We start from the raw sequence: 27,851 nt of genomic DNA, 5'->3' as shown, positions 1-27,851 counted from the left end.
GATCAATGATCTCTCTTATCATTGATGTTTCTCTCTCTCTCTCTCTCTCTCTCTCTCTCTCTCTGTCTCCCCCCCCTTCCTTCCTCTCTAAAAATCAATAAAAATAAAAATATTTTTAAAAGAAAGAACAAAGAACATGGGCTTTGGAGTTAAAACTTAGTCTGAATCCACATTTAGCCACTTACTACACCTTGTTCCTTACCTGTAGGGTGGAGGAAATTTATTCAGGATTGTTTTGAGAATTAAATGAGATAAAGTAAAAACATTTAGCACAGTAACTGGCACTTATCAAGCATATAATAAATATTAGTTACCTTCCATTATCCTAAAGAGATTTTATTCCAAGTCAATTTTACCTTTACTTGCAAACTTGCTGATGCAACTCTCTTTTCTAGATCTTCTACCTGCTGAAGAATACTCAAATCCATTTCCATTGCTTGCTCTTCTACTGACCAGTTCTCCACAATATCTCGAGTTACCTGGTTTTCTTCATTTTCATTTAATTCAATAATAGCAACTACATTTGAAAAGAAATTTATTTGAAAAGAAATTTATTTTAAAATCTACTTTATGTCTCAATGCTTTTTTCTAGAATGTGAATAAAATTCCAGAGACAACATGTACATGTTACTTAATACACAAATGCTACCTGTGCATATGCATGCAGCTTACTCTTAAAGGTAGGAATATTCTTTTTTTTTTTTAAGAAATAAAACAATGTCTGCAAGTTGTAAAAAAACTGTAAGGTAGTAATACCAACTTAATAAAAAATATAGCTTAAGATAAAAGGATCAGTTCTCAAAACTAAGCAAGACATCTTAGAAATCTCTTTTAGGAACGTACCATCCTTATTCTTGATGCATGCTTGAGTAATATAATCCAGGTGTTTCTGAATTTGTTTTTGTAATGCCTTTTCCCTTATTCCTCTGAGATGGAGCACTTTGAGCAAAGCTTTTAGGTCTTCTGGGTCAATAATTCTCCACCAACCAAACTGCATTTCTAAGTCAAAATAAATATGCAGATCTTTTACAAATATTTTGAATATGAAGAAATGGTACAATGCAAATAAAAAGATTTATAACTACATATAAAATCATCAAAGAAAGATTCAGCTATAACATAGAAATCTATAATGAGATAAAGTCAACGTACCTACCAACTCAATGTACCTACCTTCTGGAATAGGTTTTGGACTAGGAAAATCTACTGGTTTTGCTACTTCAACAGCTGCAGGTTGAGTTGAAGAGGCTTTCTCATTCTGTGGTACTGGAGATTCACTTTTACTTGAAGCAACGTTGGGGGTCAAGAATGAATTACCATTTCCTTCAGATAATGCCAACCCCGATCCCAGACTAGGTAAAGGTGAAGCAAATGGAATATTGGAAGTAAGCATGCCAGTGGACCACCCACAAAATTGGAGTCCCATCACAGATACTCCACTTTTCGTCTGCAAAGAAAAAATAAACAAAACAATTTAAAAGTAGAACAATCTCAGAAGTTTGAAAAAAATGTTTGTAATCTGAAATTTTTTTAAAATTCTGAAAAATATTCTTTCACTTATCACAATTACAGGAAAACTAAATATAGTAACAATGTTAAAATCCATGTCCTTATTTGCTCTGCAAAATATTTTCCTTTAAGACAGAATATAATAGTAATAATTATAAAGTAATTAAGAAGCCTTTGTTTTAGACTTAGACTAGAAATCAGTAGTTCTGATGAAGCTTGGTGATACCAATTCTGACTCTCTTCAGTTTTTAAACTGTAGCAGGGATATACCATATTTTTCGGACCATAAGACGCTCCGGACCATAAGACGCACCAGTTTTTAGAGAAGGGAAATGAAGAAAAAAAGATTCTGAAACAAATAGTGTCCTAAAATATTTTATGTGCATTAAAACACAACATCACAGTCATAAACACATGTAATCAACCCTGTAAAGCACATGTGTCAAACACAAGGCCCGCGGGCCAAATCCGTCCCACCAGGCCTTGCAATGTGGCCCGCACCACGCTGTCATCACTGCACTCCGCTGCGTTTCCATCACAATGACAGTTTACGACTGTTCAGTAAACCATTCGGCCCGCGATTTAGGCTGGATTTTAGATTTTGGCCCCTTCTCTGATTGAGTTCGACATCCCTACCGTAAAGTAAACAGCAGCATTTAGAACCATTTTAGAGCCGGGCAAGCACACAGAGACCACACAGAGCCGGGCAAGTAAAAAAACTTTTTTTTTAAAGTATATGTGTAGGCTATATTTGGACCATAAGATGCAGGGACTTTTCCCCCCCACTTCTGGGGGGAAAAAAGTGCGTCTAATGGTCCGAAAAATACGGTAAATATTCAACTGATTTCCCTTACAGGAAAATCTTCATGGAGTCAAAGATCAAATAAAGCAACATGAAAATGAGTTACACTGCCGAAACCAGTTTGGCTCAGTGGTAGAGCGTCGGTCTGTGGACTGAAAGGTCCTGGGTTCGATTCCAGTCAAAGGCATATACATTGGTTGCGGTAGGGGGTGTGCAAGAGGCAGCTGATCGATGTTTCTCTCTCATTGACGTTTCTAGCTCTCTATCTCTCTCCCTTCCTCTCTGTAAAAAAATCAATAAAATATATTTTTAAAAAAGAATGCAAATTCAAAAAGAAAAAAAAAGAAAAAAGAAAATGAGTTACACTTAGCAGTACTAACCTGAAGAGGTGATAAAGCAAATGGATTTAGGCCAACAGGATTCTGGGCAGAGGATGATCCAAGGAGAGGAGCTGGGGCAGGTGAAGGTGACTTAGATGGTGGCTGAGACTGAGGAGTCGATGTAGAAGCAGCTGGTATATCGGCGTGGGTAAGTGAAGTGTCATCACAAGGGGTTCTGGGCAAAAGGCTAAACCACTGCCTGTTCTTTTCAGTCAGTGTTTTTAACAGCTGGTCGTTGGGGAGAGGGCTATAGAACTTCCCTGGGCCGCCTGAACCAGCACTGAACAGGTTACCAGAGTCTGCCTTTTCCATGCTGCTCTGTGTAGCTGCTGGCTGAATGCTGCCTACTGGGTGTTTCCCGCTGTTCTGGTAAGACACTGTGCACCCATTGGCACTGCTATTTGGTTTGGGGGTCATTACATCTGACTCAGAAGGCATCTTGGCTACTTCTAAAAGTTTGCTTAATTTTGAAAAAGAGCCAGGTTTCTGAAGAAATAGGTTTATGTTGTCTTTTTCTTTAGGGTCTTCCTTTTGCTCACAATGATCTGGATTTGAACAGTTTAAAGTATCCTCAGAAGTCTCAAATATTTCTTCTTTGATCTGAATACTCTCTGCCTTTTTCAGTTTTTCTCTTTCTTTTGCAATTTCTTCTAGTCCTACAATAATTGAAAAGTGTTATGAATATCAATTATTGCAGATCAAATAATACTATAATTATATTTTAGTACAGTTTATCAAATTACTACTATATAAATATTTAACAAAATTTTCTAAATATATTAATACTCTTTAATTTTTCCTTTTTTATAGACCAGATTTTTTGAACTCTAATGTAATTGTATAATTATTACAAAAAATAAAATATTAAAAATATTAAAAACTCTAATACATAGCAAAAAATATTAACTTTTTTGTATATATTCTTCCAGCATTTCTCTATGCACACACATACATATATAAACCTATACATTTTAAAAAGGCACTCCTATTTTATGCATGACACTTTAATATACTTGCTTTACTCTGTAAAGATCCTGATGTGTCAATAAATATATAACTATACTCTAAATGTTAATGGCTACAAAGTATTCAATAGAATGTATCATAATTTAAATAATAAATCTTCTATTGATGCCTCTTAGTTAGTCCCAGTTATTCATTAATATAAGAATGCTTTGAGTGATAAATGATCTTGTATCTATATCTTTGGACTTTTAATTTTTTTCCTGGTTTACTTATTTAGGATAAATTTATAGAAAAAAACTTTCTGATTCCTAAAATCTGTACTTTTCCGTCTTTGCAATACACTGTCCACCTGCTCAGTGTTGAAATCAACACCCATTCATACCAGAAGTACAAGAGCATGTTTGCCCATGGCTTCAATGAAATTGAACATAATACATATTTTATCTTTTTGTCAATATCTGATAGGTGAAAATCTAACTTGTATTTTTTTCTGATCATTAGAAAGGCTGAATATCTTTTTATAGTTTTTAAGGTATTTCTCCATTGTCAATTTCTGGTCATATTTTTTATCAATGTTTTAAAAGTAATTTATGCAAATTCTGTTAAAAATACAAACTCACCACTTTATTGTTTGAAAAGTAATATACATTCAAGGTAAAATATTTGGTAAAGAGAGGTACAAATTAAGCCAATTCTGCTGTTCTCCCTCAGTCCCCATTTCTAGTCATTATAGATAGCCATGGTTCATCAGTCACGTCTATATATCTTTCCAGAAATCTTATATACATATGAGACTGTCATTTTACACTAGTTCATTTATTGGGCACTACTATTTACATTCTGCAATTTAGAAGTGCAACAGTGTTGCATACTTGGAGGAGAAAGAGATTGCATTTCCTAAACAAGAATACATTCAGGTAAGTGTACTGAACAACACCATTTCACTTTAGTATAAAGTTCCTTGGCATCCTGGAGTTAAAGAGGAAAAATCAAATATACTTGGTATGCTGGGCCACTCAATATTCATCTTCTTCTTTAGTACCTGTCATGATTACAACAGGTGATTAGGAGGTTCCTGTTGTTCGTATTACAGATGAATGCATGGACACAAATGTCCATATTCTCCTGCTTTCCAGATGACTCTTGCTAGCTACACTTACAAAGCGGAGCAATTTTGATTCTCTCTTTTCTCCATACAGCTCTAAATGCTTGATGTACACTCATGCTGTAAGCGGGCCTTGTATACCAGGTTACATAGAAATTTATTACATCATCTTACAGGCGAGAGGGAGTCATTCAAGGTTTTAGAATAGAGATATGATAGAAAAAGGGGACTATATAGAAAGAAGTCAAGGACAGCTGTAATAGTCCAAGTACATTGATAAAGAACTTGATTTCAGTAGTGTTGCAAAGAGACTAACTACAGATACTGTGAAGAAGTTAATGTCCCAGATAACTTCGAGTTCACATGCCCAGGTGACTGACAATGATGTGGCTCTTAGCCAAAATGGAGACTTTTTCATTGGTCTGGGGTAGTGGTCGGCAAATTCATTAGTTAACAGAGCCAAATATCAAGATTGAAATTTCTTTTGAAAGAGCTAAATATTTTAAACTTCTTCTAACGCCACTTCTTCAAAATAGACTTGCCCAGGCTGTGGTATTTTGTGGAAGAGCCACGCTCAAGGGGCCAAAGAGCTGCATGTGGCTCGCGAGCCACAGTTTGCCGACCCCTTGTCTGGGGTATAACTGAGGTTTGATTTTGTTCCATTGTTAGCGTTTCGAATGATTCTTATGACAGCTAAGGTAATGCCACTTACCTGGACATTGCTTTATTGGCTCTTAAGCTTTACCAAGGCTCTCCCACTCAAGTGACTCACAGCTTTGCCGTTTTAGATTAGATTTCTACACTAAAACCTTTTGTTTCACCCCTAAGTGTTATCCTACTTCCCCCATAGACCAATACTTTAATTTCATTCCAAACAAACAGTTCCTCTTGATTCCTCTGAGTCAGTTTAAAATATCACAATTTTCCCACTGAGGATTAATTCATCAAACCCACTCTGATGCCATTTTCCTTACATCATGTTCAATAATTTCTTACAGCAATTCTACCTTCAGGATATCTGTTTTCTCATCTCCTGTTTGTGCCTGAGTTCAGGGCCTCCCTCCTTTTACGTAGGCTACTGGAATGGTCTCACACTCGTTTCTCCATCCCTTCTTATTCTATTCCAGTGTCTACTTTGCTTCCAGATTCTTTTCATGTAGTCCCCCTGCCTAAATTAGTCTCTGCCCTCAGGAGCTCACAGACTAGTGGTAGAGATTGCCATGTATGCCAAGCATTATGATAAAACACTAAGTAGGCTGTATGACATTTCCCTGTTTTGAGCCCTTTAGGTACTTTGTGCTTACACCTTTGATGGCTCTGACATTACTCTCTGATTTGCGAAGTCCTAACATTTCTTAAAGGTGCCTCTAGGGCCACCCCTAGATTGGAAAGTACATAGGATAGAGGTATGTCAGGAAAGGCTAAGAGTTCTATAAATACATCCACAAGAACAATGCTATTTTTTATTAGATATTTGGGTTCTACATAAGATTGTTTTATTTAAATTAAACTAAACACACACACACACACACACACACCAGAACAGTTTACCCATCTCTGTCACTTCCCCAGCAACAATCAATCTAGATTCTTATCTATGACTTTTTGTTTGTTTTTTTTATTTAGGGAGTGGTTAGTTTGCTTTTTTAAAAAAAGATTCCACATATAAGGCAGATCATTTGGTATTTGTCTTTCTCCAATTTATTCTATTTAACATAATGCCCTCGAGGTCCATTCACATTGTTACAAATGGCAAGTTTCATTCTTATGGCTGAATAATATTCCATTGTGCATTATGTATAACAATTCCTTTATTCACTCATCCATAGATAAATACTTGTCTATTATAAATAATGCTACAATGAACAAGAAGTCACAAATATCGTTTCAAATTAGTGTTTTGGAATAATTGGGATAAATGCCCAGAAGTAGAATCTCTAGGTCATAAGGCAGTTAAATTTTTTATTTTTTGAGGTAACTCATAGTGGCTGCACCAATTTACATTCTCACCAACAGTGCATAAGGGTTCCCTTTTCTCCATATCCTCCCAACACTTGGTATTCCATTGTCTTCCTGATGATAGCTATTCTGACAAGTGAGATGATACCTCATTAGTGAGGGCATGTAGGGAGGCAACCAATTGATGTTTCCCTCACACATCGATGATTCTCTTTCTCTCCCTCTCCCTTACTCTCTCTCTAAAACCATTTAAAAAAGGAAGAAGTTTAATAGAAAAAAGGTAATCACAAATTTCAAACATGTACAAGATTTCAAGATGAATGAGGATTATGATTAGATTTGAGCAAGTTATCTCCAGAGATACTGTGAGATGGATGCTTGCTGCAAAGGTTAAAGAATAAACCACAAGAAAGAAAATTTGACAATGGGAAGGAAGAGAAATGGGCAGTAGCTATAAAAGACAATACAGGTGAAGATCTTTGTCCACTAAATAATAAAAAGAATAGTTTATGTTTGATGTCAGAAAGAACAGCATAAGAAAAATCATGGACAGAGAAGAAATATTTGTGAATAAAACAGGCATTACAGAGTTCAAAAGAAATATGAATCAGTTTTACAACATTTATTCACAAAACAAACTGGATTCTGGAAGCACAAAATATGCTGAAGGCATAATGACTTCTTACGTTATTTTGATGTCTTATATTACTATTTTGTAATAGATTTAACCATTCCTACCTTCACCACTCTCCATGCCTTCTACAAAAATCCCCCCACACTGGGGAAGAATCCAGTACCGGCGTCTGTAACGATCCTGGCCAAACATCATCGAGCGTAAAGAGTGAGAAGCATCAAAAAGCTTCCTTCTGTACTGACTCTGTTGCTGTTAAAAAAAAATGATGCACATAATTAAACTATTGGTGTTGAAGTGCTTCAAAAATTAATATATAACTTTATACATATTATGCCTTAGAGCAGATAAATTTCACCATTGGGAAAAGATAGTAGAACTAAATATTACTAGTCTGACTGCAATTTCAGAAACATTTATAAAAATCAACATTATTTTGAGGGTAATTGGAATATCTTTGATGTCACGGATTAAAAAGATAAATTTTATTTTATCACATATCTTAAGTAGCATATCTTATACTTGATGATAATGTTATCAAGTATTTTATTGAGCCAAAGCAAACTGGCTGAATTCTGTTGATTACAGTGTATAACAACTAATACTCATGTATGTAACTAACCATAATAGGTATTTGCCTATTTTTATTCTCATACTGTAAAGCTAGGCAACATATGACAAAATTTTGAGATAAGTTTGTGATGAAGTTAATGATATACAGGTATTTCATAGTATTTTTAAAAACTCATTTTTTTATAAGAGGTTGATCTAAAGCTTCACTGATGCTACTGAAATTCAAGTTTTAATATGAGTACAAAATATATACGGTTTATAAGTTTAATTCAAAGATATTAATATAAAATAAAGCATATAAGATGCTAAAACTATCATCATAAAATTTGACTGAATTTTAAAAGTAATTAATTCCAAGAACTAAAACCAGGCATTTGTAGATTCTGTATTTAAATGAAGAATAAACCCTGATTAAGGTTACTGCCGCATCTTAAGAAGCATGCTATTAACCTTGGCATTAAACTTTTAAGGTTTAGCTGAAAATGTTTCTAGACCTCCTTATTTTAATTACTTATAAAAAGCTTGTTAGCAGCCAGAAAACTAATCTAATACAAGGCAAATTTTTTTTAAAAAAACACTGCAAAAAAGATAAAACTGTAATCTAAAAATACTTACTTTACTCAGTTTTTCAATTTGCTTTTCTAGCTCTTCAACACTTGCTGCTTGGTCACCTTCATCCTATACATAACAAAGTACAAGTATCATTTACCTGTTTTTAAAATTTACTTATTCAATCAATCAGCAAATATTTAATGAAAGCCTTCTATTGCAAAGTAATAGGATAGGTGCTATGGAAATGAATAGGAATCAGTTCTTGCTTTCCATAAACTAATAATCTGGTAGGGGACATAAAACATTACACTGAAAGGAAAAAACACCCAACATTAGTAAGGTATAAGGACTTTAGAGAGGTAGAAATTAGGAATCAGTTTAAGGGAAGGTGAGACCACTTTTTCTGGGATTCTTTACCAAGAGAGGCTATGTGGAAGCTGTGTTTTAATTAGCTACTGACGAATGGTTACGAATAATTAATCAAAGAAAAGAGGATAGGGCATACCAGAAAAAGTCTGACATATCTGGACATGAAAGGTACATGAAAAGGTAAGGTGGGAGATACAGCAAAGGTGAGTGTCAGAATTTAATTGTCTGCATAAACTCACTTGCTCACTTGTGAGCTTAAAACTCACATAGGTTTCAACACAAACCTAAGTATAAAGGAAAGAGTCCATGTGTTGAAGGAATAAAGAGTGAGGAGAAGAGAAACTCATCTTTGAGAAAAAGGGCTATGTCTTAATCAAGGGCAGTATCTTCTAATTGAAAGGGATCACATGACTCTCAATGGAAAGGTTTCCTGCAATTAGTTTTTTAAGAAGTATAACAACACTCTACCCATACTTTAATCAAGAGGCCAAACATACTTTTGGAGGAATAATGTGCCTATCTTTTCAATCAAGTTTATTAAACAGTTAAACTTTTATTTCTGTTTTCTTTTGTTAATTCTCATATGAGGATATTTTTCCATTGATTTTTAGAGTCACAGGGAGGGGTAGAGACAGAGAGAAAGAAACATTGATGTGAGATAGACACAACAATTTGGCTGGAACTGGGAATAGAACCTGCAACCAAAGTATGTGCTCTTGACCAGAACTGAACCCGGAACCCTTCAGCCCAAGGTCTGAAGCTCTATCCACTGAGCCAAACTGGCGAAAATTTTATTTTATTAGGAAATTAATAAGGGGCTACCAGTTCTACATTATAAAGGTTAACTCTCAATTAATTTAATTGAGCTAATTTGGCTTCTTAGATCCTAAACTATTTGTTATTTTTCAGTTTTTAAACTGTTTTCTCATGTTAATAACAATATATACATTTGCTAAGATTGTCATCAATGAAATCCTAGAGTTGAACACATAAAAAAGCAAAATACTATATTAAGTGACACGTCTAGTCTAAGAAAAATTAATAATTTTTAAATAATTAATAACAATTTTTAATAGCATTTATCTCCCTTAGAGAAAAAAAAAAATGTGCGGTGTGTTAATTCTCCATATGGAAAAAAGAAGCCAGGCGAAACATCTAATTTCTGTAAATAAATTCTAATTTAGTGGGACAATTACCCAGTAAAATACACTGGAATCTCAATACAAGTTTATTAATTTATGAGCCAACACTTTGAAACAATTTGTAATAGAAAGGGCTATAAAGGGAGGCCAATTCTGTGAAAAGCTGATTAATACTGATCAGAAATGTTTAATGCCTGCTATGGAAACAGCTCCACCTGCCAAATGAAGCAGATTGGTTATAAATGGCATCTTTTGTTTGGGTAATTACAATTCTAAAACCCAAATTATATACACTTCACAGTATTTACCACAGCATAAAATTATACGATCAAGTAAGTAGTTTCAAAAGTACATTATGAAATAATTTTGGCCCGAAATCTCAATGTAGTCTCCTTTTCAGATTGTGTAAGGCTCACTCAAGTGATTTTTATCATTCTGGTTTAAAAGATAACATTTGGGAGGAGTTTCTGAAAGCATTTTACATGTATGCTATTTTTACTTGAGAAGTGTGTAGCACATGATCTTGTTTATAAGTACCTCTACGTTATTATCCAGATAAAGTAAAAAATTTGATTCAGTCATTTATCATTGGTCTTGGTTAGATATTTTCCAAGATTCTACAATAAAGTTATCCCTCTAGTCTAGGCCTTTGCTCTTTATAATAGTACTGAGTTGATGCAAGTACAGGAGTTGTTTCTGGAATTTCTTAGCTGAATATTCCTGGTATTGAGTGCAGAAGGAATGGTCGGCTGTATAGTTTTTTGAGTATTATTCTGTAGCCCTAGAATTTTTTCAGGGTAAAAGATGAACTTCAGCTTTTCTGTCTCTTTACACATGTCCATTTCTATGGCTTATGGTAGCATCCCTGAAAACTCACATGACATACTGACACCTTGTCTTCTTCCCTTTAGCCTGTTCTTCAAAGCTAGTTCTCCATGGTTGAACTAGAGGTCTGATGCACAAATTTCATTTGTTGGGGCCAGGGGGAGCCCCTCAGCCTGGCCTGCACACTCTAGCAAGCGCACTCGAGCAATCTGGGACCCCTCGGAGGATGTCAGACAGCCATTTAGGCTGATCCCTGGGATCAGGCCTAAAGAGCAGTTGGACATCCTTCTCGCAATCCAGGACGGCTGGCTCCTAACCACTCGCCTGCCTGCCTGATCACCCCTAACCTCTCTGCCTGCCTGCCTGATTGGCCCTAGCCACTTGACTGCCTGCCTGCTCAGTGCAGGTCATAGCAACTAGTCTTTCTGCAGTTTGGTCGATTTGCACATTATCCTTTTATTATATAGTATACCTTCCAATATCATTAGGGACCTTATTCCATTAATTAATCTCTTTATATCTTTAATCTTCACCCCTCCCCCTCATTTTATTGACTCTTTGCCTTCAACCAAAATTCATCTCAAGTCTTTCTACATCTGAAAAATACTTGGTCTTTGTCACCCTCTAGGAACTACCCTTTCTTCTGAGGCACAATGCTTGAAATAGTTGTCTTTGCTTCCTCACTTTCTACTTATTGTTCTCAATCAACCCTACCCTGGCTTCTGCTCTCACCCGTCTAATGAAACTATGCTGACCTCTACAAGTATGTTGCCAAATCAAGCAAAAATTTACATCTCCTGATGCCTTAATGTCTTTTTATTGCACCCTCATTTTTTAAATGTTCAGTTTTCTTGATTTTTATTATTACTACAAGTATAGAAAAAAGTTAACACTGCAGACCTGACTACTTCGCTTTGAAAGACCTGCTTACGAGGTTGGCACTTAGCTGATGTCTGGGAAGTTGGATTTAGGGGTTCCCGGATCCTAACTGAAAAAATCGGCTTACTAAACCTAACCTGTGCTAACAATGTGATTTATACTGCTTTTCTACGGGGAGCTTGGACTTTTGGCACATGCTACATGGAGGGTACCTTTGTGGCCAGTCCCCAGCAAAAAACTCTGGGCACTGAGCCTCTAAAGGGATAACACCAGTACACAACACATCGCATATGTCATAAGTCATGCCTGGGAAAACTGCTGGGTGATTTCACTGGGAGAAGACTTGTGGCAGCTTAGGCCTGGTTTCTTCTGAACTTTGACTCACATGCCTTTTCTCTCTGCTGGTTTTGCTTTATTTCCTGTTGCTATAATAATTCATAGCCAGAGCATAACTAGGTGCTGAGTTCTGTGAATCACTAACTCTGGAAGTGGACTCCAGGGCCCCAGCTCCCTATAGAAATCTCCCACCTCTCTGTTCCATTTTCAACAGCAAGCCTTTTGGGCTCTTCTTAAATAGTGATGTTCCCAGGGTTCCAATTTCAGTCCACTACTCTATTCAACAATTCCCTTGTGCAAACTTATCCATCTCATGATTTTAACCTACTGTCTGTGTGCTAATAACTTCGAGATCTATATTTTCAATACTGAATTCTTCAACCTTCAGGTTCTTAAATCTAACTGATGCTGAACTTCTGCATAGGCACCTCAAACTCAACATGTCTAAAACAAACCTACCATCACGTCCTGTCTTAAATGACCTCATCCCCTATCATCTATTTATTATGTTCCTCCTGATCTCTCTCTCTCTCTCTCTCTCTCTCTCAATCGTAGCATGCAGTTTCCTATGCCAGATAGTTGGAATCAATCCTGCCTCTCCTTCAAACTACACTGTCCACCCTCAAATACTACTCATCCATCTTCCTAAATACTTATTAAGTCCTTTTCTCCTTCTTCATCCCAACTAACATTGGCCTAGTTTCAGACCCTCACAACTCAACTCAACTATTGTAATGTCTATCGACTGAACTTTTCATCTCTGATCTTGCCCTACCCAAATCTATTTCTATCATCTACAGAACTACACAGTGAGCCACTTAAAAATCAAAACTGACTTAAACCCCTTCATTAGCTTCCTGTCACCAAAAATTAGGAAGTCCGAGTTCGTAGTTGGTGCATTTGAGGCTCTTTAGTAACCCTGAGGCACCTGTAAGTAAGTCCCTTAAAGGATATACAGTTTCAGGCTTCTGGGCCCTGCTCATGCTATTCTCTCTGCTTGGAAAACTTTTCCCTGTATTCCTTCCAGGTTAACATTCAGCCCAGCTTGCAGCCTCAGCTAATGGGTCCAGAAAGCTTTTGTGAGGATTTATTCCTCAGAAAGGTTAAATGCATTTCCTTTGTATCTGCCTAGCACACTGTAAATATTGCTATCAAAGCAGTTAACACTTAACACATTCTCAATGAGACTGTAAATTGAGAGGGGACTTTTAGTGCATTATACATCTTTAATCAAAACTGCCTAAAGCTGGGAATACATAATAAACTGGTGTTTGAGACATACCAGTTTCACAAAACCTGACAACACTTTTAAGACATAAATCATTTGTACAAGATAGTATGTCAACAGAATGAAAGAGAACGCCTAAAATTAAGAATTAGCATAGTTATTTGAAGAACTGTGAAGTCATTATATAAATAGAAAAACTTAACTTCTTTTATTCAATGTAAGTGCCTGCTATCTGCAGGCATTCTATTCAATCAATATTTACATACTCATCACAAAAAACTTTATGGTGAATATTGTAATACCCAGTTTTCAGATGAAGAGACTGAATAAGTAAATGTCAAAATGGAATTAAAATGCAAATCTACTTGACCCCAAATTCTGTTATTTTTCAGTGTTATGCAGTCTTAGTTAAATATTAAAATCAACCTGAATTTGATTACCTCATCTTCACAGGTATCAGCCTTCTTTCCTTTTTTGTCTTCCTTATCTTCTTCATCCTCCTCATCTTCATCGGCTTGGTCATCACTGTCGTCATCGTCGTCATCGTCATAGTCACTGTCTCCTCCCTTCCTTCTTCGCTTTCTTCCTGGGGTGGGTGTCCCTAGTGGATGCTGTTCTTCTCCGAGATCAATCCCACCTGCAGTGTCTCTTTTGCCTGTTTTCTTAGCATGAATGATTCTGAGCCTTTTAGTATTAAAAAAAAAAGATGATATGAAAGAAAAGGCTTCTTTCTATACTTTTAAAATGTGAGTTTTAAGCAAAAAATACCTAGTGGTATTTCTCTCACAGTGAGCAATAAATCAATGACATTAAAAATTAAAATTAAAGAAATTTAAAAATTTGTTTCGAGAAATTACAAAATATATTGTATTAACTTTCAAGAATTATGCTAGGTGTTTCTTTGGAATTAGAACACATTTTAAAAAATAAAAGTTAGAAAGCTGAAAAGACTAATGGCCAAGTGAAAATTCCCCATTCCATACTATCAGCTGAATAAATTTCAATTCAAATTACCACAGAAAACTACCCTTTTACCAAAGAGGTTGAATAATTTTAGCATATTTCCTGGGATGAAGCTAATTAAGTCTCAATGCTGAATATATTTGGATATGTTAGACTTTCTATAAAAGCAAATTTAACTAGAAAGCAATGAAGAAAAAGGTATTAGCTCCAAACAGATTCTATTTGTGACAAAAGTAACCTGATAGCAACAACCACCTTAGAAAATGTGATGGTTTGACTTCTTTGAAAGAAAAAAGACAAATGGACTTTCTTCTAAGTTTGAAGTATCTGAACTCGATAAATCTGATTATGTCTTTTGTTCATTGCAAATTCTGGCTCTGAGTTCTATTCATTTCATAACTCATCATAATTTGAAGCTTTACTTTTTCCAATTCTTAGACAAAATAAAGTTTACATGCTATCTTTGCAATTCATATGTTTTTCTGGAAAACTTGTACAAAGGGAAAGAAGTATATTAATTTTAATAAAAAATAACTTACTTGCGAAGTTTACCTTCTACCATCCATTTATCTCTCCTCAGGTTTGACATATAATCAATGTTCTTATCAATTTCACTGTCAATGCAAAAATTTATTATAAAACTTAAATTAATCCATTATATAATACATTAATATAGCAAGCAAATTGTAATGATTACCAATAAAAAACCATTAATGAAAAACTACATTAATCCAGTATCATCATAGCTAAGAGATGTTTAGAAAACTTTAAATGTCTACCAATAATAGAAATGTATGGCTCTGAAATATCTGGATTAATCCTTTTCCTAAAACGGTAAGGAACTAAAAGTAACATACTAATAATTAAAATCTGTAAAATAATGAATAGCAAGAATAAGATGAACATAGATTTAGTTACCAAATTTTGAAATACTAGACTGGAGAACTTTGATGAGGTTAAGTACTTTTTTAAAGTACAAATTAATACATCAGTAAACTAATACTGTCATGGTTGCATTAGAAGATTATTTTATTATTCTACTTCTAATTATTTTATTATTCTACTTCTAATTATTAAGTAGATGAATAATTCTCTGAATGAATACTTAGAAATCTTATCATCTAGCATCACAATATGTGAAGAAAATGAAAAACCTGGATTCTTCCAATAGTGCTGGATTCTGGGACCACAACAAAAGGAAATATTTTTGCATTTCAGTATATAAATGACAATTATTAAATGAACAAATTTTCTTTTTAATAGACTACAAAGAAATACATTAAAATTTATTATTAGTCACCTCTGGAGAGGTTCAGTGTAATTTTAATTTTTTTCTTTGTGCTAATCTATAACTGAAATTTTCTCTAAGCAACCAGCATTCCTTTGTGACAAGGAAAATTCAAAACAGCAAAGAATCACCTGAAAAGCCTGGCATACGCTTACCTCACTACACTCTTGCTGCATGCCAACTCATTGATCAGGAAAGCCAGGGCCGAGGCCTTCTGTGCTGGGGTGTGAGCCTGGAAGGCTTTGGTCTTCAGGCTCTCCGTGAGCTCAGTCTGTCCACAGTGGGCTTCCATAAAAATCTGCAAAATCTCGGAAACATTGTCTCGATTCACACCAACATTCAGCAAATGTTCTCCGAGAGCTGTTTTGGCCTATAAAATGTTGACACATTTATCAGAATTGGTCATAACCATTCATTAACATAAAACAAGATAATTTTTAAACATTGGTACTAAATAATCTAGACATTAATGAGAATAGCTTTATTCATATTTTTGATGAAGTGAAGATAAAAAATATGCAAGAGATGGTTCAAGTACTTGTAATATTTCTATTCCTCCTTTAAAGTCATGGTTAAAAGTCAGATGGGGAGAAGAGTATATAAACTCATGGGTAGAAATTGTCTATTATACTTTTTTTGACCACAGAAAGTATACCAAACTTTTCCAGGCTTTATGTAGATATTCAGGGGATGGAGAGATTGGAGGTTCAAAAGCACTATTATTATGTTGGTGGCTCTATGGGATCATGGGTTTTATTGCCTGGTATACTTAGTAATTGGGAGATGAAGGAAAATTATAACATGCATTTGGAAGTTTCTCTCTCTAAAATATTACCTATAGCAAAGCTGACTGAAATTTGTATCTGAATTGGAATTAAGATAACTGAATTTAATTGAGTATCATCACTGAGCAGTAGAGTCTTAACATGCTGGTCTGTAGGTGCCTTAATTAGCCTCAGTTACTCACAGTGATTCAGTATAACTTCAGTAGGTGCACATAAGTTCTAATTGCTTTATGAATTACGCATTCAGTTTTGCTGAATATCCCTTTCCTTAAACCAATTTGCTTTTTGTGGAAAGTTAGAAGAAAAAAGAGTAATTTGTGAATGATCTCCATTTTTAAGCTTTAGGAAACCAATTGTAACCTGAAGCAAATCTACATTTAATGATACATTTTAAAAAATTGGGTCAGTCTATACAATCTTCTAATATGCTACAGTCAGCTATCAATACACTGATAGTACAAATTAAAAAAAAAATTCATATTTTGTTTTGTTTTTTACCTTGTATCCCGTAATTAGACCTGGATCACATACAGCAGCTGAGAGGAGCCTCACAAGCAAGTCTTGCACTTCACCCATGCTGTCCCCTATATTTAGCAATCCCTCTTGAAGAACACTCAGGTTTGGAACATCAATATTCACATCAAAGCCCAAAACTTTACCAAAGTTTCGTAAGAACTGCACCACCATGAGACAGTCTGAAAATGTACTTCCAGAGAGAACAAGTCCTGGAATACGAGGCAGCTCTGGCAAAGGCTGAAAAGAAAGTAAAATAAAATAAAATTTTTAATAAATACTTACTGTAAGTTAGCTACCACTACTAAAGCATTGAAGGAAGTTATCTATACTAATAAAAGCCTAGGTGGCCCTCATTCATGACATCATCACAAGATGGCCACCACAAGATGGCCGTCACAAGATGGCCAGGTGCACAGTGGAGACAGGGCCCAGAGGCTGCTCCACACGGTGAGGCATGGGGGTCCCACGGTTCTGCACGGCACGGAGGAGCCAGTCCTGGCATCTCCACTACCTCACACAGAGAAGGCGGGTTGAGGCAGGGGAGGGCAGTTGTGGGCAATCGGGGTGGCAGGGAAGGGCAGTTGTGGGCAATTGGGCAAGCAGGGGAGGGCAGTTTGGGGTGATCGGGCCAGCAAGGGAGCAGGTAGGCATCAATCAGGCCAGCAGGGGAATGGTTAGGGGGTGATCAGGCTGGCTGACAGAAGCAGTTAGGAGCAACCAGGCAGACAGGCAGGCAAGTGGTTAGGAGCCAGCGGCCCTGGATTGTGAGAGGGATGTCCCAGATTGGAGATGGTGTAGGCTGGGCTGAGGGGCCACCCCTCAACCCCCATTGCACAAATTTCATGCACTGGGCCACTAGTCTATATATATATAAAAGGCTAAGCGACCAGCCAACTGGCTGACCAGCCAGTAGGTATGATGCGCACTGACCACCAGGGGTAGATGCTCAACGCAGGAGCTGCTGAGCGACACAACTTTTCAGAGTGCCCTTTTGCATTCTATAACCCCCCTCAGGAGATGATGGACTGCTGGTTTCAGCATGATCCCTGCAGGCAAGGCTGAGGGACCCCACCTACTGGAAGGACCCCGCTCACTTCGCAGATGCCCTTCAAGCCCCAGCACTGCCCAGGTGCAGCTGGCTGAGGAGGGACTGCGGGAGGTTGGCTCCAGGGTGTGTCCAGCCTGTCTTGCCCCACTGGCCACCTTCTAATTAATTTCCTTTCAATGTGCACGAATCTATGCACCAGGCCTCTAGTAGATTATAGGTCCTAATTTAAGTATTTATGGGATGTGGGGAGAAGTTAGATCTTTCTTACCTAAATACCTGAATATCAAATAGAAACACAGAAATCCTATCAACTTTTACAATCCATCTTTGTAGATATTTGCAGCATTTCTACATAAATTAAAAAGGTCTGTAACACTTTACTTATATATTAAGAACTTCCATAATTAGCACACTGCTCCAGAGAGGCTTATCCAGGAGAGGCAGACTGACTTTCACTTGGAATCCCATGGCTCTAGTTAAAAACGAAAGCCTCAGTAGTTGAGCATTGACCTATGAACCAGGTGGTCACAATTTGATTCCTGGTCAGGGCACATGCCTGGGATTGTGGATGGCCTCAGTCCCCAGTAGCGGGTGTGCAGGAGGCAGCCAATCAATGATTCTCATCACTGATGTTCCTATCTCTTTCTCCCTCTCCCTTCCTCTCTGAAATCAATTAAAATAAATAAGTAAGTAAATAAATAAATAAATATATTTCTAGTAAGAACACAGAAAAAAATACATTTAATAAAATGATTTATATAATAAATTACCTTTTGATCTGCTAAGCACATGTCTTCATTAGGTTTCTTTAGTTCCTTTGCAATTTCTAATTCTATTCTTCGTTGCTCTAGTTTACGTTCTTTATTTAATCTTTTCTCATCACGTTTTTCTTGCTTCAACCGTTCTTTTTCCTTAAAACAAAACAAAACAAAAAAACATGTCCATATATTCTCTTTAATCATTGTATGTGTTTGAAAACTTCCAATTAAAATTTAAAAAGCGATCAAAGTTATGATTCCCAAGAACAGAATCTTCCTAGGAGATTTAAGAATAGTCTTGGAAATACACAGAAACAATTACATTGTTTTTCAATGTATTCACCCACTGAATTCCAAAATAACCATATGTCTGTATAAATATAAAATATAAATACTAGATTCAACCCAGATTATTCCATTATGCAAAATTTATTCAATCTTTTCTTGGGTTAAAATATGAGAATAAAAAATACTTAATAAACACAGATATATAAAATATACATGGGCAACTAAAAATTTATAGCATGAAGTAACTAGCATTCACACAAGTTTTTGTGTAGCTCCAGGAAGCAAGGAGGATTTACGGCAGGAAAGTAGAAGCAACATGTTTGAATTTGCAAAAGCAGTTCTTCCAAAGTGAACTAGCTAGTTTTAACGTAGCACCTGTGATGAAATAAGATATTAATTACCACTATAAACAACATGCTGAGAATGTAAAATGGGTTCTGAAGGCAATTCTAAAAACTTCCAAAAAGTGTTTTAGGTAATGGCAACATAGAAATAGTTATCCTTTCTCCCTGTTGCAGGGATGACAGTCTATGGGGAAAAGTTAAGAGAGTTAATATAATAATATCAGTGTCATTCCTTTATTGTCATACTTCAAATACTATTTGTATTTATTTAGAGGAGAATCATCAGGCAATTAACAGAAGAATCATCAGGCAATTCTAACCTACCTCACACATCTGACAAATTAATGATGAGCTTACATTCATAAGGCAGATACTGTCTCTTCTTGATTTAAAAATCTTTCCATTTTCTTTGATTATTAAAATAAAGTCCAATCCTTACTTTGAAATTCACTACTCTATTCTTTTTGAAATAATCATCCACTTTTATATTCTATGTCAATTTAATAAACTGTTTGCTATTCCTGATGGACACCTCTTGTCCCCTTACCTCCTTATACTGTGCACTCCAATCAGAAAGGTCATTATTCCCCTCTTGCATATGTAAACCTTAATTAAACTCTACCACCTCATTCCTATTACCATTTTCTTTTTAATTCTCATAATTCTTCCCTATAATGTTAATGTCTTGTTTTTAATATTTAAAATTTTTAACATTTTCATTGCTTCCTGTTCTATTTTAGCATTTTTGTTCATATCTTAACTCCATTTCAATGACCATTGGAAAGAGCACACTGACTGCTGGGGGAGCCACTCTAAGGGAACTCAGAGAGGAGCAGAGAGAATATTCCAGGAGGAGAGCTGGGAAAACACAGTGTGTTTGAGAATTTGCTTCCAGTTTCAAGGCTGCAGCCTGGGTTGCAGATTGAACAGTTGCTGAATATTATGGTTCAGGGCCAGAGGCCAGGTAATGAAAGCCTTTTTATACAATATGCTCAAGTTAAAAACGTGCAATTTTATACTGCCTCTAAATTTCTGGGTTACTCATTTGTGCAGACACTTGGGAGGGACAAACATAATGGATGTCCAGGACTGTGAGTCAGACATCCCCTAAAGGGTCCTGGGTTGGAGAGCATGCAGGCAGAGCTGAGGTGAACCCCCTCCCAGTGCATGAATTTTGTGCATCGGGCCTCTAGTTTAATAATAATATTCAGGCAATATTTAGGAATTAGATATTTATAAATTTGATTCTTTCCCTCATCTATATTATTGTAAATTACTCTTTCAGTTAGTGTAAACTTCATTTCTGACTGGTTCTTTTTTATGGTTTCCATGCACCCCACCCCCGACTTTTTTTTATGCTGTTGAACTTCTCACTAATCTTCCTCTAAGTTCATTGAGCATCCTTATAACCAGTGTTTTGAACTTTGCATCCAGTAGATTAGGTGTCACCATTTTGTTTAGTTCTGTTGTTTAGTTTCTGTTGTCTTGTTCCATTCTTTCATTTGGGACATGTTTCTTTGTCTCCTATTCTGGCAGCCTCCCTGTTTCTATGTATTAAATAGAGCTGCTAAGTCTCCAGGGGTTGGTACAGGGGCCCAATGTCATAGATGCCTTATAGTGTCCAATGCCATAGTCTCCCTGTCAGCTGAGCTACCCCCTCTCTTGACTAGATAAGAGAGAATCAGGTACAATGTTTACAATAAAAGTTAGAAAGGGATATGAGAAATCAGGTACAACTTTCCTTTTCCTAGCTAACTCTGTCCCTCGGAAAAAAACACACAAACATGAATAGCTTATAGAATAAGTACCCTTTAATCTGAAGTACTTAGAAGTATAAAAATAAGTATCAGATAAAGAAAGAAGGAATTAAATGAAAACTAACCTCCCTATATTGGAGCAATACAAGTTCTTGATAGGGCTGCCATACAAGGTATAAGTATTAGAAATGTCAGGCACCATACCAAAATATGAATCATAAATATTACATAAAGAAATAACTTTACATAAAATAACCTAAAGAAGCTGGCTTCCTGCTTTCATTTTTGCTTTCCTCAGCACTCCTGTGTATTCTCCACATAATACCCAGAGTCATCATTTCAGAAAGCAAACCATTACATCTTAACACTGTCCAATGGCTTCTCATTGCAATCATTATAAAGTCCAAATATGGACTTTAGTCCCATATGCCATAGTCCCATATGATCTGATTTCTGTCTACCATGCCAACTTCAACTTAGATAATTTGTCCCTTATGTACTATATTCCAGTCATTTTTGTCTTTTTATTATTCCTAAACAAATGGTCTTTGTGTTTCTTATTTGTTGTTCATTGATAGATCAAATGTTAACTCATCAAAGAGGCCTTCCCAGAAAAACTAATTTTGCCTTTTCTGGAACTCCATTTTATCAACTCATTTATTTTATACTTGTTTATGGTCTTTCTCTACCCACATAGTAAGACCTATGAGGACAGCAATCTTGTTTACCTTTTTTACCTTTACATTGCCAGTGCCTTGATTAGAGCCAAGTATATAGTTGGTGATAAAAAAAATTAGTTGAATGAATAACTTAAATTGAAAGTGGCAGCTAAAAGTGTTAAGAAAACAAATTGACGATAAAGTCATTAAACAATGAGTACATTCTGTATATGATTCCTCTTTTATGAGCAAAAAAAGAGAAAGAATTCATAGATACAGAAAACGTGTGGTGATTGCAGGGGAGAGGTGGGTGGGTGGAGGTGGAAGAGGTATAGGGGAGATAATAAAAATAAAATTAATAAAGAAGAAAAAAATACTTTATTTTACTCTAGGTGTGTTTTTAAAAAGTTTAACTTTCAAGGAACTGTAAAAAGACACTATAACAACATATATCATAAATAATCTTTTATCAGAATGTTTGAGAAAATCCCATAAGTGAAATTTAGTTGTCAAGAACTTGTTATACCAGCCGGGACCGGTGTAGCTCAATGGATAGAGCGTCGGCTTGGGGACTGAAGGGACCCGGGTTCGATTCCGGTCAAGGGCATGTACCTTGGTTGCGGGCATATCCCCAGTAGGGGGTGTGCAAGAGGCAACTGATCGATGACTCTCTCTCATCGATGTTTCTAACTCTCTGTCTCTCTCCCTTCCTCTCTGTACAAAAATCAATAAAATATATTTAAAAAAAAAAAAAAAAAAAAAAAAAAAAAAAAAAAAAGAACTTGTTATACCTGATAACTATAGATTGTGACTAGGACTAGATAATTTTACCAGTTATTCTCTCAATTTAAATTGTGTTCTTCTGTTAAATGGAATTTATAGATCTGTCATCAACTAAGTATTTAAAATAATCTTTAAACTACTGTTGTGTGTACAGCACTAAATTAGATACAGTTGGGGAAAAAAAAGAACATTGATGCTTTTTATCATATCAGAAAGAAAACTTCACAGTATAAATATTTAAGCAGTAACTAGATGTATGTTCTTACTGACAATCCAAACTTTCACCAAATCTTTTACGTAAACTTGCACCTAAGTAAATAGTAGCAAAACATTCTTATATGTACGTGTCTATTTCCTCATTATTACTTAACATTCACAAAATGTAACAACTGCAATGTCCATCATGAGTAATCTTGATTTCATATTCTGCCTCCTATTATTTCCTAATAGCCCTAGCTATATATTATTCTGTTAGTAACTATTAAAAGAACAAACTTCACTATAAAGTTAAGGCCATTATGATACCTAGGCAGAGCCAACTCAAAATTCTGAATTGACCAGTGGATAAGCATTAATTCTATACCTTAATATATTTAGACATTTAATTATTAGATGGCAAACGAAAGAAAAATAGGACAAAAATGCAAAAATGCTTAAAGAATTATGAGATTAAAAAATAATCTGCTTTTACTTTGTTAATTAAAGATCTATAACATCTGAAATTGTTCTAAGAAACTCCCCATATCCATCGAAGAAGATAACACAAACACCGCTTTTGTTTTTTTGTGTACATTACACCGATCTCCCTTTTTTTTTTTTAGTATTAACTCAATATATTTTTCAATAAAAAATAATTCCAAATTTTATTGGTTCTCTAATTTAGAAATCCAATTTCTATAGTTTTCCTTATATATAAATCTACAAGTAATAAGACTATGTAGACATGTAAATTATCTTCACCCTGGCCAGTGTGACTCAGGAGGTTGGAGCACTGTCCCACATACCAAAAAGTTGTGGGTTTGATCCCTGGTGAGAGTGTGTACCAGAAGACAACCAACTAACTGATTGTTGTTTCTCTCTCACATTGATGTTTCTTTCTCCCTCTGCTACACTCCCCTTCCATCTTTCTAAAATCAAAAGGCATGTCCTTGACTGAGGATTAAAAATAAAATCTACAAATTGCAATTAAAATTTTTTAAAGTATATCTTTGTATTAATTTTAAATGTCACTAACATATCATAACAGTTTATAACTATTTTCTTTTTAAAAAAATATATTTTATTGATTTTGTACAGAGAGGAAGGGAGAGAGATAGAGAGTTAGAAACATCGATGAGGGAGAGTCATCGATCAGCTGCTTCTTGCACACCCCCCACTGGGGATATGCCCGCAACCAAGGTACGTGCCCTTGACCGGAATCAAACCCGGGACCTTTCAGTCCCCAAGCCGATGCTCTATTCATTGAGCCAAACCGGTTTTGGCTATTTTCATAATATGACAAAAAATAATTTTTAGCCTCATAAATAAAACAGGTTTACTACCAAGTATAATTCAAATCATATAAAATACACCTGCTTTTATTATTACTAATAACCAGAAACTTCGATTGGTTTAAACAGCATGGCAAAGTAGCTCAAAACTTCCTGTTTCCTTTATAAAACTTAAAACTGTACCAGTCACACATTTATAATCACTTTACACATATTAACTGAATAAACAACCATAGTGATTGCATCAGAGTCTTCTGTATGTCCCCCCAAGGATCAATAAACTACTAAAGGTTGTAAAAACATGCATCTACCACAGAATGAGTGTGTCAGCACTTTAGGAGACAAAACCATAAAATAGAAGAGAATAGTTGAAGTTTTAGAAGTCATGTAATAAACAATTTGAAATAAAAAATGTGTAACATCTCCCTCCACAATCATTCAAGTCATGAGAATATTTTATAATCCTATATTTATATTAATCACTACTCAGGGAAAATAAAAATATAAAGTTCAATTGCACATATAGACAGTTTTATTTTAGTAAACACATTTTTCATTTAAAAACAGTAAATGTACTTACATGACATGCTTATATTGTACTTTTACTTTTATATTATTTCAAAACAAATGTAAAAAGAGTTTATATGAACTATAAAATAAAAAGTTAAATGGTATATAAGAAAGTAGGTTTTTGAAAGAACTGTTAACAATTTAAGTATATTAAAATCTTTAATTATCTTACTCAAGAATTACAGACAATTTTAATTTTAATTTAGGAGACACTTGTATGACAGTAACTATTCTCCCAGTATTTAAAGATGTTTAAACAATATAAGTACAGACTTGTGTGTGATACTTTGGTATATATTAAGAAAATATGATAATAATTGGTAGGTTTTATTATTTTAAAATATTATTATATAATTATAAATTATAATGTAAATAAATTAATTTATAATATAAATCAAACAAAATATACTTATGAATCATATGATTAATAACTTTTCCATTTGTTTAAACTTAGTTTTCATAATATACTATTTTAGATGTAAAAATAGGCTCTTTTCTTAAAAAAAACACACAAAAAAACAAAACAAAACAAACAAACAAAAAAAAAAAACCCTGCCCTGGCCAGGCCAGTTTGGCTCAATGGATAGAGCATTGGACTGCAGACTAAAGGGTCCCAGGTTCAATTTCGAGCAAGGGCATATGCTAGGGTTGTGGGCTCTTTCCCCAGTGGGGGGTGTGCAGGAGGCAGCCGATCAATGATTCTCTCGCATCATTGATGTTTCTATCTCTCTCTCCCCATCTTCTTGTCTCTCTGAAATCAATAAAGAAATATATTTAAAAACAAAACTGCCCTGATCTACTCATACTCAATATATGACCATAACAGGAATAAAAGGATATAATTTTTATTTTTTATATTTGTCTTCTATAAATGGCTTTTATTAGCAATCTTATTTACACTTTTATTCTTCCAGAACCCTGAGGTAAACCTGCATCTCTTAAATTATATTTATGTGTTTGAAATTTTAAGTACAAGTTGCTGTCAAAAGAAATGTATTCTCCTTATTATGCTAAGAACAAACACTTAAAAGACTCAGGAGAATTGTAAAATGCAAAAGACATAGGCATCTTTACAACATGGTCTCTAAGAAATGGCCTGTTTTGCAATATGATGAGTTGTAAAATAACAGGTCATTCTACCACATTCATCGTTTGGATTTTAAACTTCCATAATTCTAACACAGAGTAAATGTTATTTCATCTATTTGTTATCATGCTATAGACTTCTAGAAATGCTTTCATTTATGCTTTTAGAGTCCTAAATAATATTCTTGTGTGAGTAAAAAAACTGATTCCAAAAGTTTACCCTATGTATTTAGGGCTGCTTAAGATATTCTAAAGTTAATACATTTGCTATCAGTGTTTCCACTCTGAAATGAAATTTAAATGACTTCCTAACTAACATTAGTAATGTTTTGGTTCAGAGAATTACTGTACCAAAGATTACTGTAATTAAGATGCTAAAAAGATGTTTATTACAAATGACTTATATTCCAAGAATCCATATTTACTTCAAGAATTTCTATATTTAGAAAACTGGACATGAGGGTGCAGAGGCATGAAGGCCAAAATAAAATTGGTAGGAGGCATACTGGGAGGAACTGAATTGCCTGGCATTGAGGCCAGAGCTGAAGGGACAGTTTTCTTCCAGACAGAAGTGCTGACAGAGACCGCTGGTGAGCCCTCACCTCACAGAGCTGGCACGCTGGCACGATTTCTGAGACTCCGTCAACCTGGCCCACACTGTTTTCCCTATCCTGGCCATTTCCCGAGACCCCATCCCACCCAGATTTCAGAGCTACCCAAGTTATTTCCTGTGGCTTTTCTATACCAAGGGCATGCTACATCTCCCAGGCCTGGTAGAGTAGCCTAATGCAGTAGGTGTACTGTAGAGGCCAGTGGCATAGCCTCCCCAATCATAATATTTAATTATGTTCGTTTGTTTAAATCTATCTGGTCCCATTAAAGGGATATTTTTAAAATTTGTCTATAAAACTATATTATATTTCGTATTCTCTCATCAACCTAATTCAAAGGAGGAAGGGAAGGGGAAGGGAGGGGAAGGGAGGGGAGGGGAGAGGAGGAAGGAAAAAAGGGTCTGAAAAGGTAAAGCAAGTTGTTTCTGAGCCAGGATGGGAATCTGAGTCCCTCACACTCCAAAGCTCTAGTTATAATGGCCAACTGTTTAAATGCAGAATGTATTCCTTTGTAACATATATTGTAAACTTTAATTGATTTCTATTAAATTCAAAATAAGCTCATTTTGACTTATTTTGTCTGTTTAAAAGCCTATTTTAATTTTACCCATAGGATGTTAACAATAATTTGGAGAGAAGTCCATAGTTGGAATGACTAGTGTTTGAATAAGGACAAACAGAACTTGTCTAAGCATGCCGTAATATTAATTTTGTGAAACTCTGATTACAATAAAAAAAATAGGTACTTTTATCTGAATGAATGCCATTCTCTACATTAAAAAAAGATACTTAATATCTCAGTACAAAACATTAACACATACATTGGAATTTTCTTTGCACTCTTTTAATGTTCTAACACTTAGTTACTATCTCTAATCTTTAGTTTGCTTATGAAAACCAGTTAATCATGGCAAACCCATACTTTGAAAAATTTACATTTAAAAGAGCCAATGCTTTTGGGGGAAAAACTAATTATGACAAGGTACTATTTTCCTAGAAGCATTACTTACTTCTGCTTTCTTACGAGCTTCCAAAGCTTTCATAAGCATCATATGTTGTCGCCTTCTTTCTCGTTCCTATTAGGCCAGATAAAATTAGGAAAATAACTCAATGATTGCTAATTTTCACAGAATGATTTTCAAATGGAAAACAAAACAGAACAACAACAACAAAAAAAACTCAGTATAGCATGTTTAGCATTTATAGACAAGTCACAGTAAATACTAAATATAAGACAAGAATGGCCAGTCTGTGCATGTTTTAGTTCAGGTTTAGAAAGCAAATACAAGAACAATCAAAAGCAAAAAGGTAAAGCAATGAACATGGAGACAGTGTAAACAGAAGCATACAAGATTTACTTATGGTCAGTTGTGATGCTCCTTCAAAAGCTGGCAGAACAAAAAGCATAATGGTTGGCTGGAACAGGCCAGTTACCTTACATCTGCTATTAGAAAAACCACAAATATGAACTATAGCCAATTAAACTAGAGGTTGTGTTGTTGTTAAATTTTTAGATCAGGCAGAAAGTGATTTATAATCACCTTAACATCATGATTTCAAAATTATTTTCATTTCAAATATACTATCATTTTGTAAATCCAATAAGCCACCAACAAATTAAAGTGTCTTTTTTTAAAAGCTTTTATACC

General features: G+C 35.2%; 1 protein-coding gene across 24 annotated transcripts in view; it reads right to left on the bottom strand.

Annotated features, from left to right (window-relative positions):
- BAZ2B (bromodomain adjacent to zinc finger domain 2B) overlaps window positions 1-27,851 on the bottom strand; it is a 277,515-nt gene that overhangs the window by 16,141 nt on the left and 233,523 nt on the right. For all 24 annotated transcript variants that reach the window (XM_045575517.1, XM_045575494.1, XM_045575504.1 and 21 more), the window contains 12 exons: window positions 27,213-27,278; window positions 18,627-18,767; window positions 16,791-17,045; window positions 15,663-15,877; window positions 14,759-14,833; window positions 13,697-13,940; window positions 8,541-8,603; window positions 7,460-7,604; window positions 2,692-3,347; window positions 1,174-1,447; window positions 844-999; window positions 357-517 (listed from right to left, as the gene is read on the bottom strand). In XM_045575517.1, the coding sequence (XP_045431473.1) occupies window positions 357-517; window positions 844-999; window positions 1,174-1,447; window positions 2,692-3,347; window positions 7,460-7,604; window positions 8,541-8,603; window positions 13,697-13,940; window positions 14,759-14,833; window positions 15,663-15,877; window positions 16,791-17,045; window positions 18,627-18,767; window positions 27,213-27,278 (2,451 nt within the window). The remainder of the gene's footprint in view (window positions 1-356; window positions 518-843; window positions 1,000-1,173; window positions 1,448-2,691; window positions 3,348-7,459; window positions 7,605-8,540; window positions 8,604-13,696; window positions 13,941-14,758; window positions 14,834-15,662; window positions 15,878-16,790; window positions 17,046-18,626; window positions 18,768-27,212; window positions 27,279-27,851) is intronic.

Source organism: Pipistrellus kuhlii, unplaced genomic scaffold (assembly GCF_014108245.1).
Source record: "Pipistrellus kuhlii isolate mPipKuh1 unplaced genomic scaffold, mPipKuh1.p scaffold_m20_p_7, whole genome shotgun sequence".
In the NCBI taxonomy this organism is placed as follows: Eukaryota; Metazoa; Chordata; class Mammalia; order Chiroptera; family Vespertilionidae; genus Pipistrellus; species Pipistrellus kuhlii.
The sequence above is the reverse complement of the archived record's forward strand: the minus strand, read 5'-3'. Positions and strand labels throughout refer to the sequence as shown.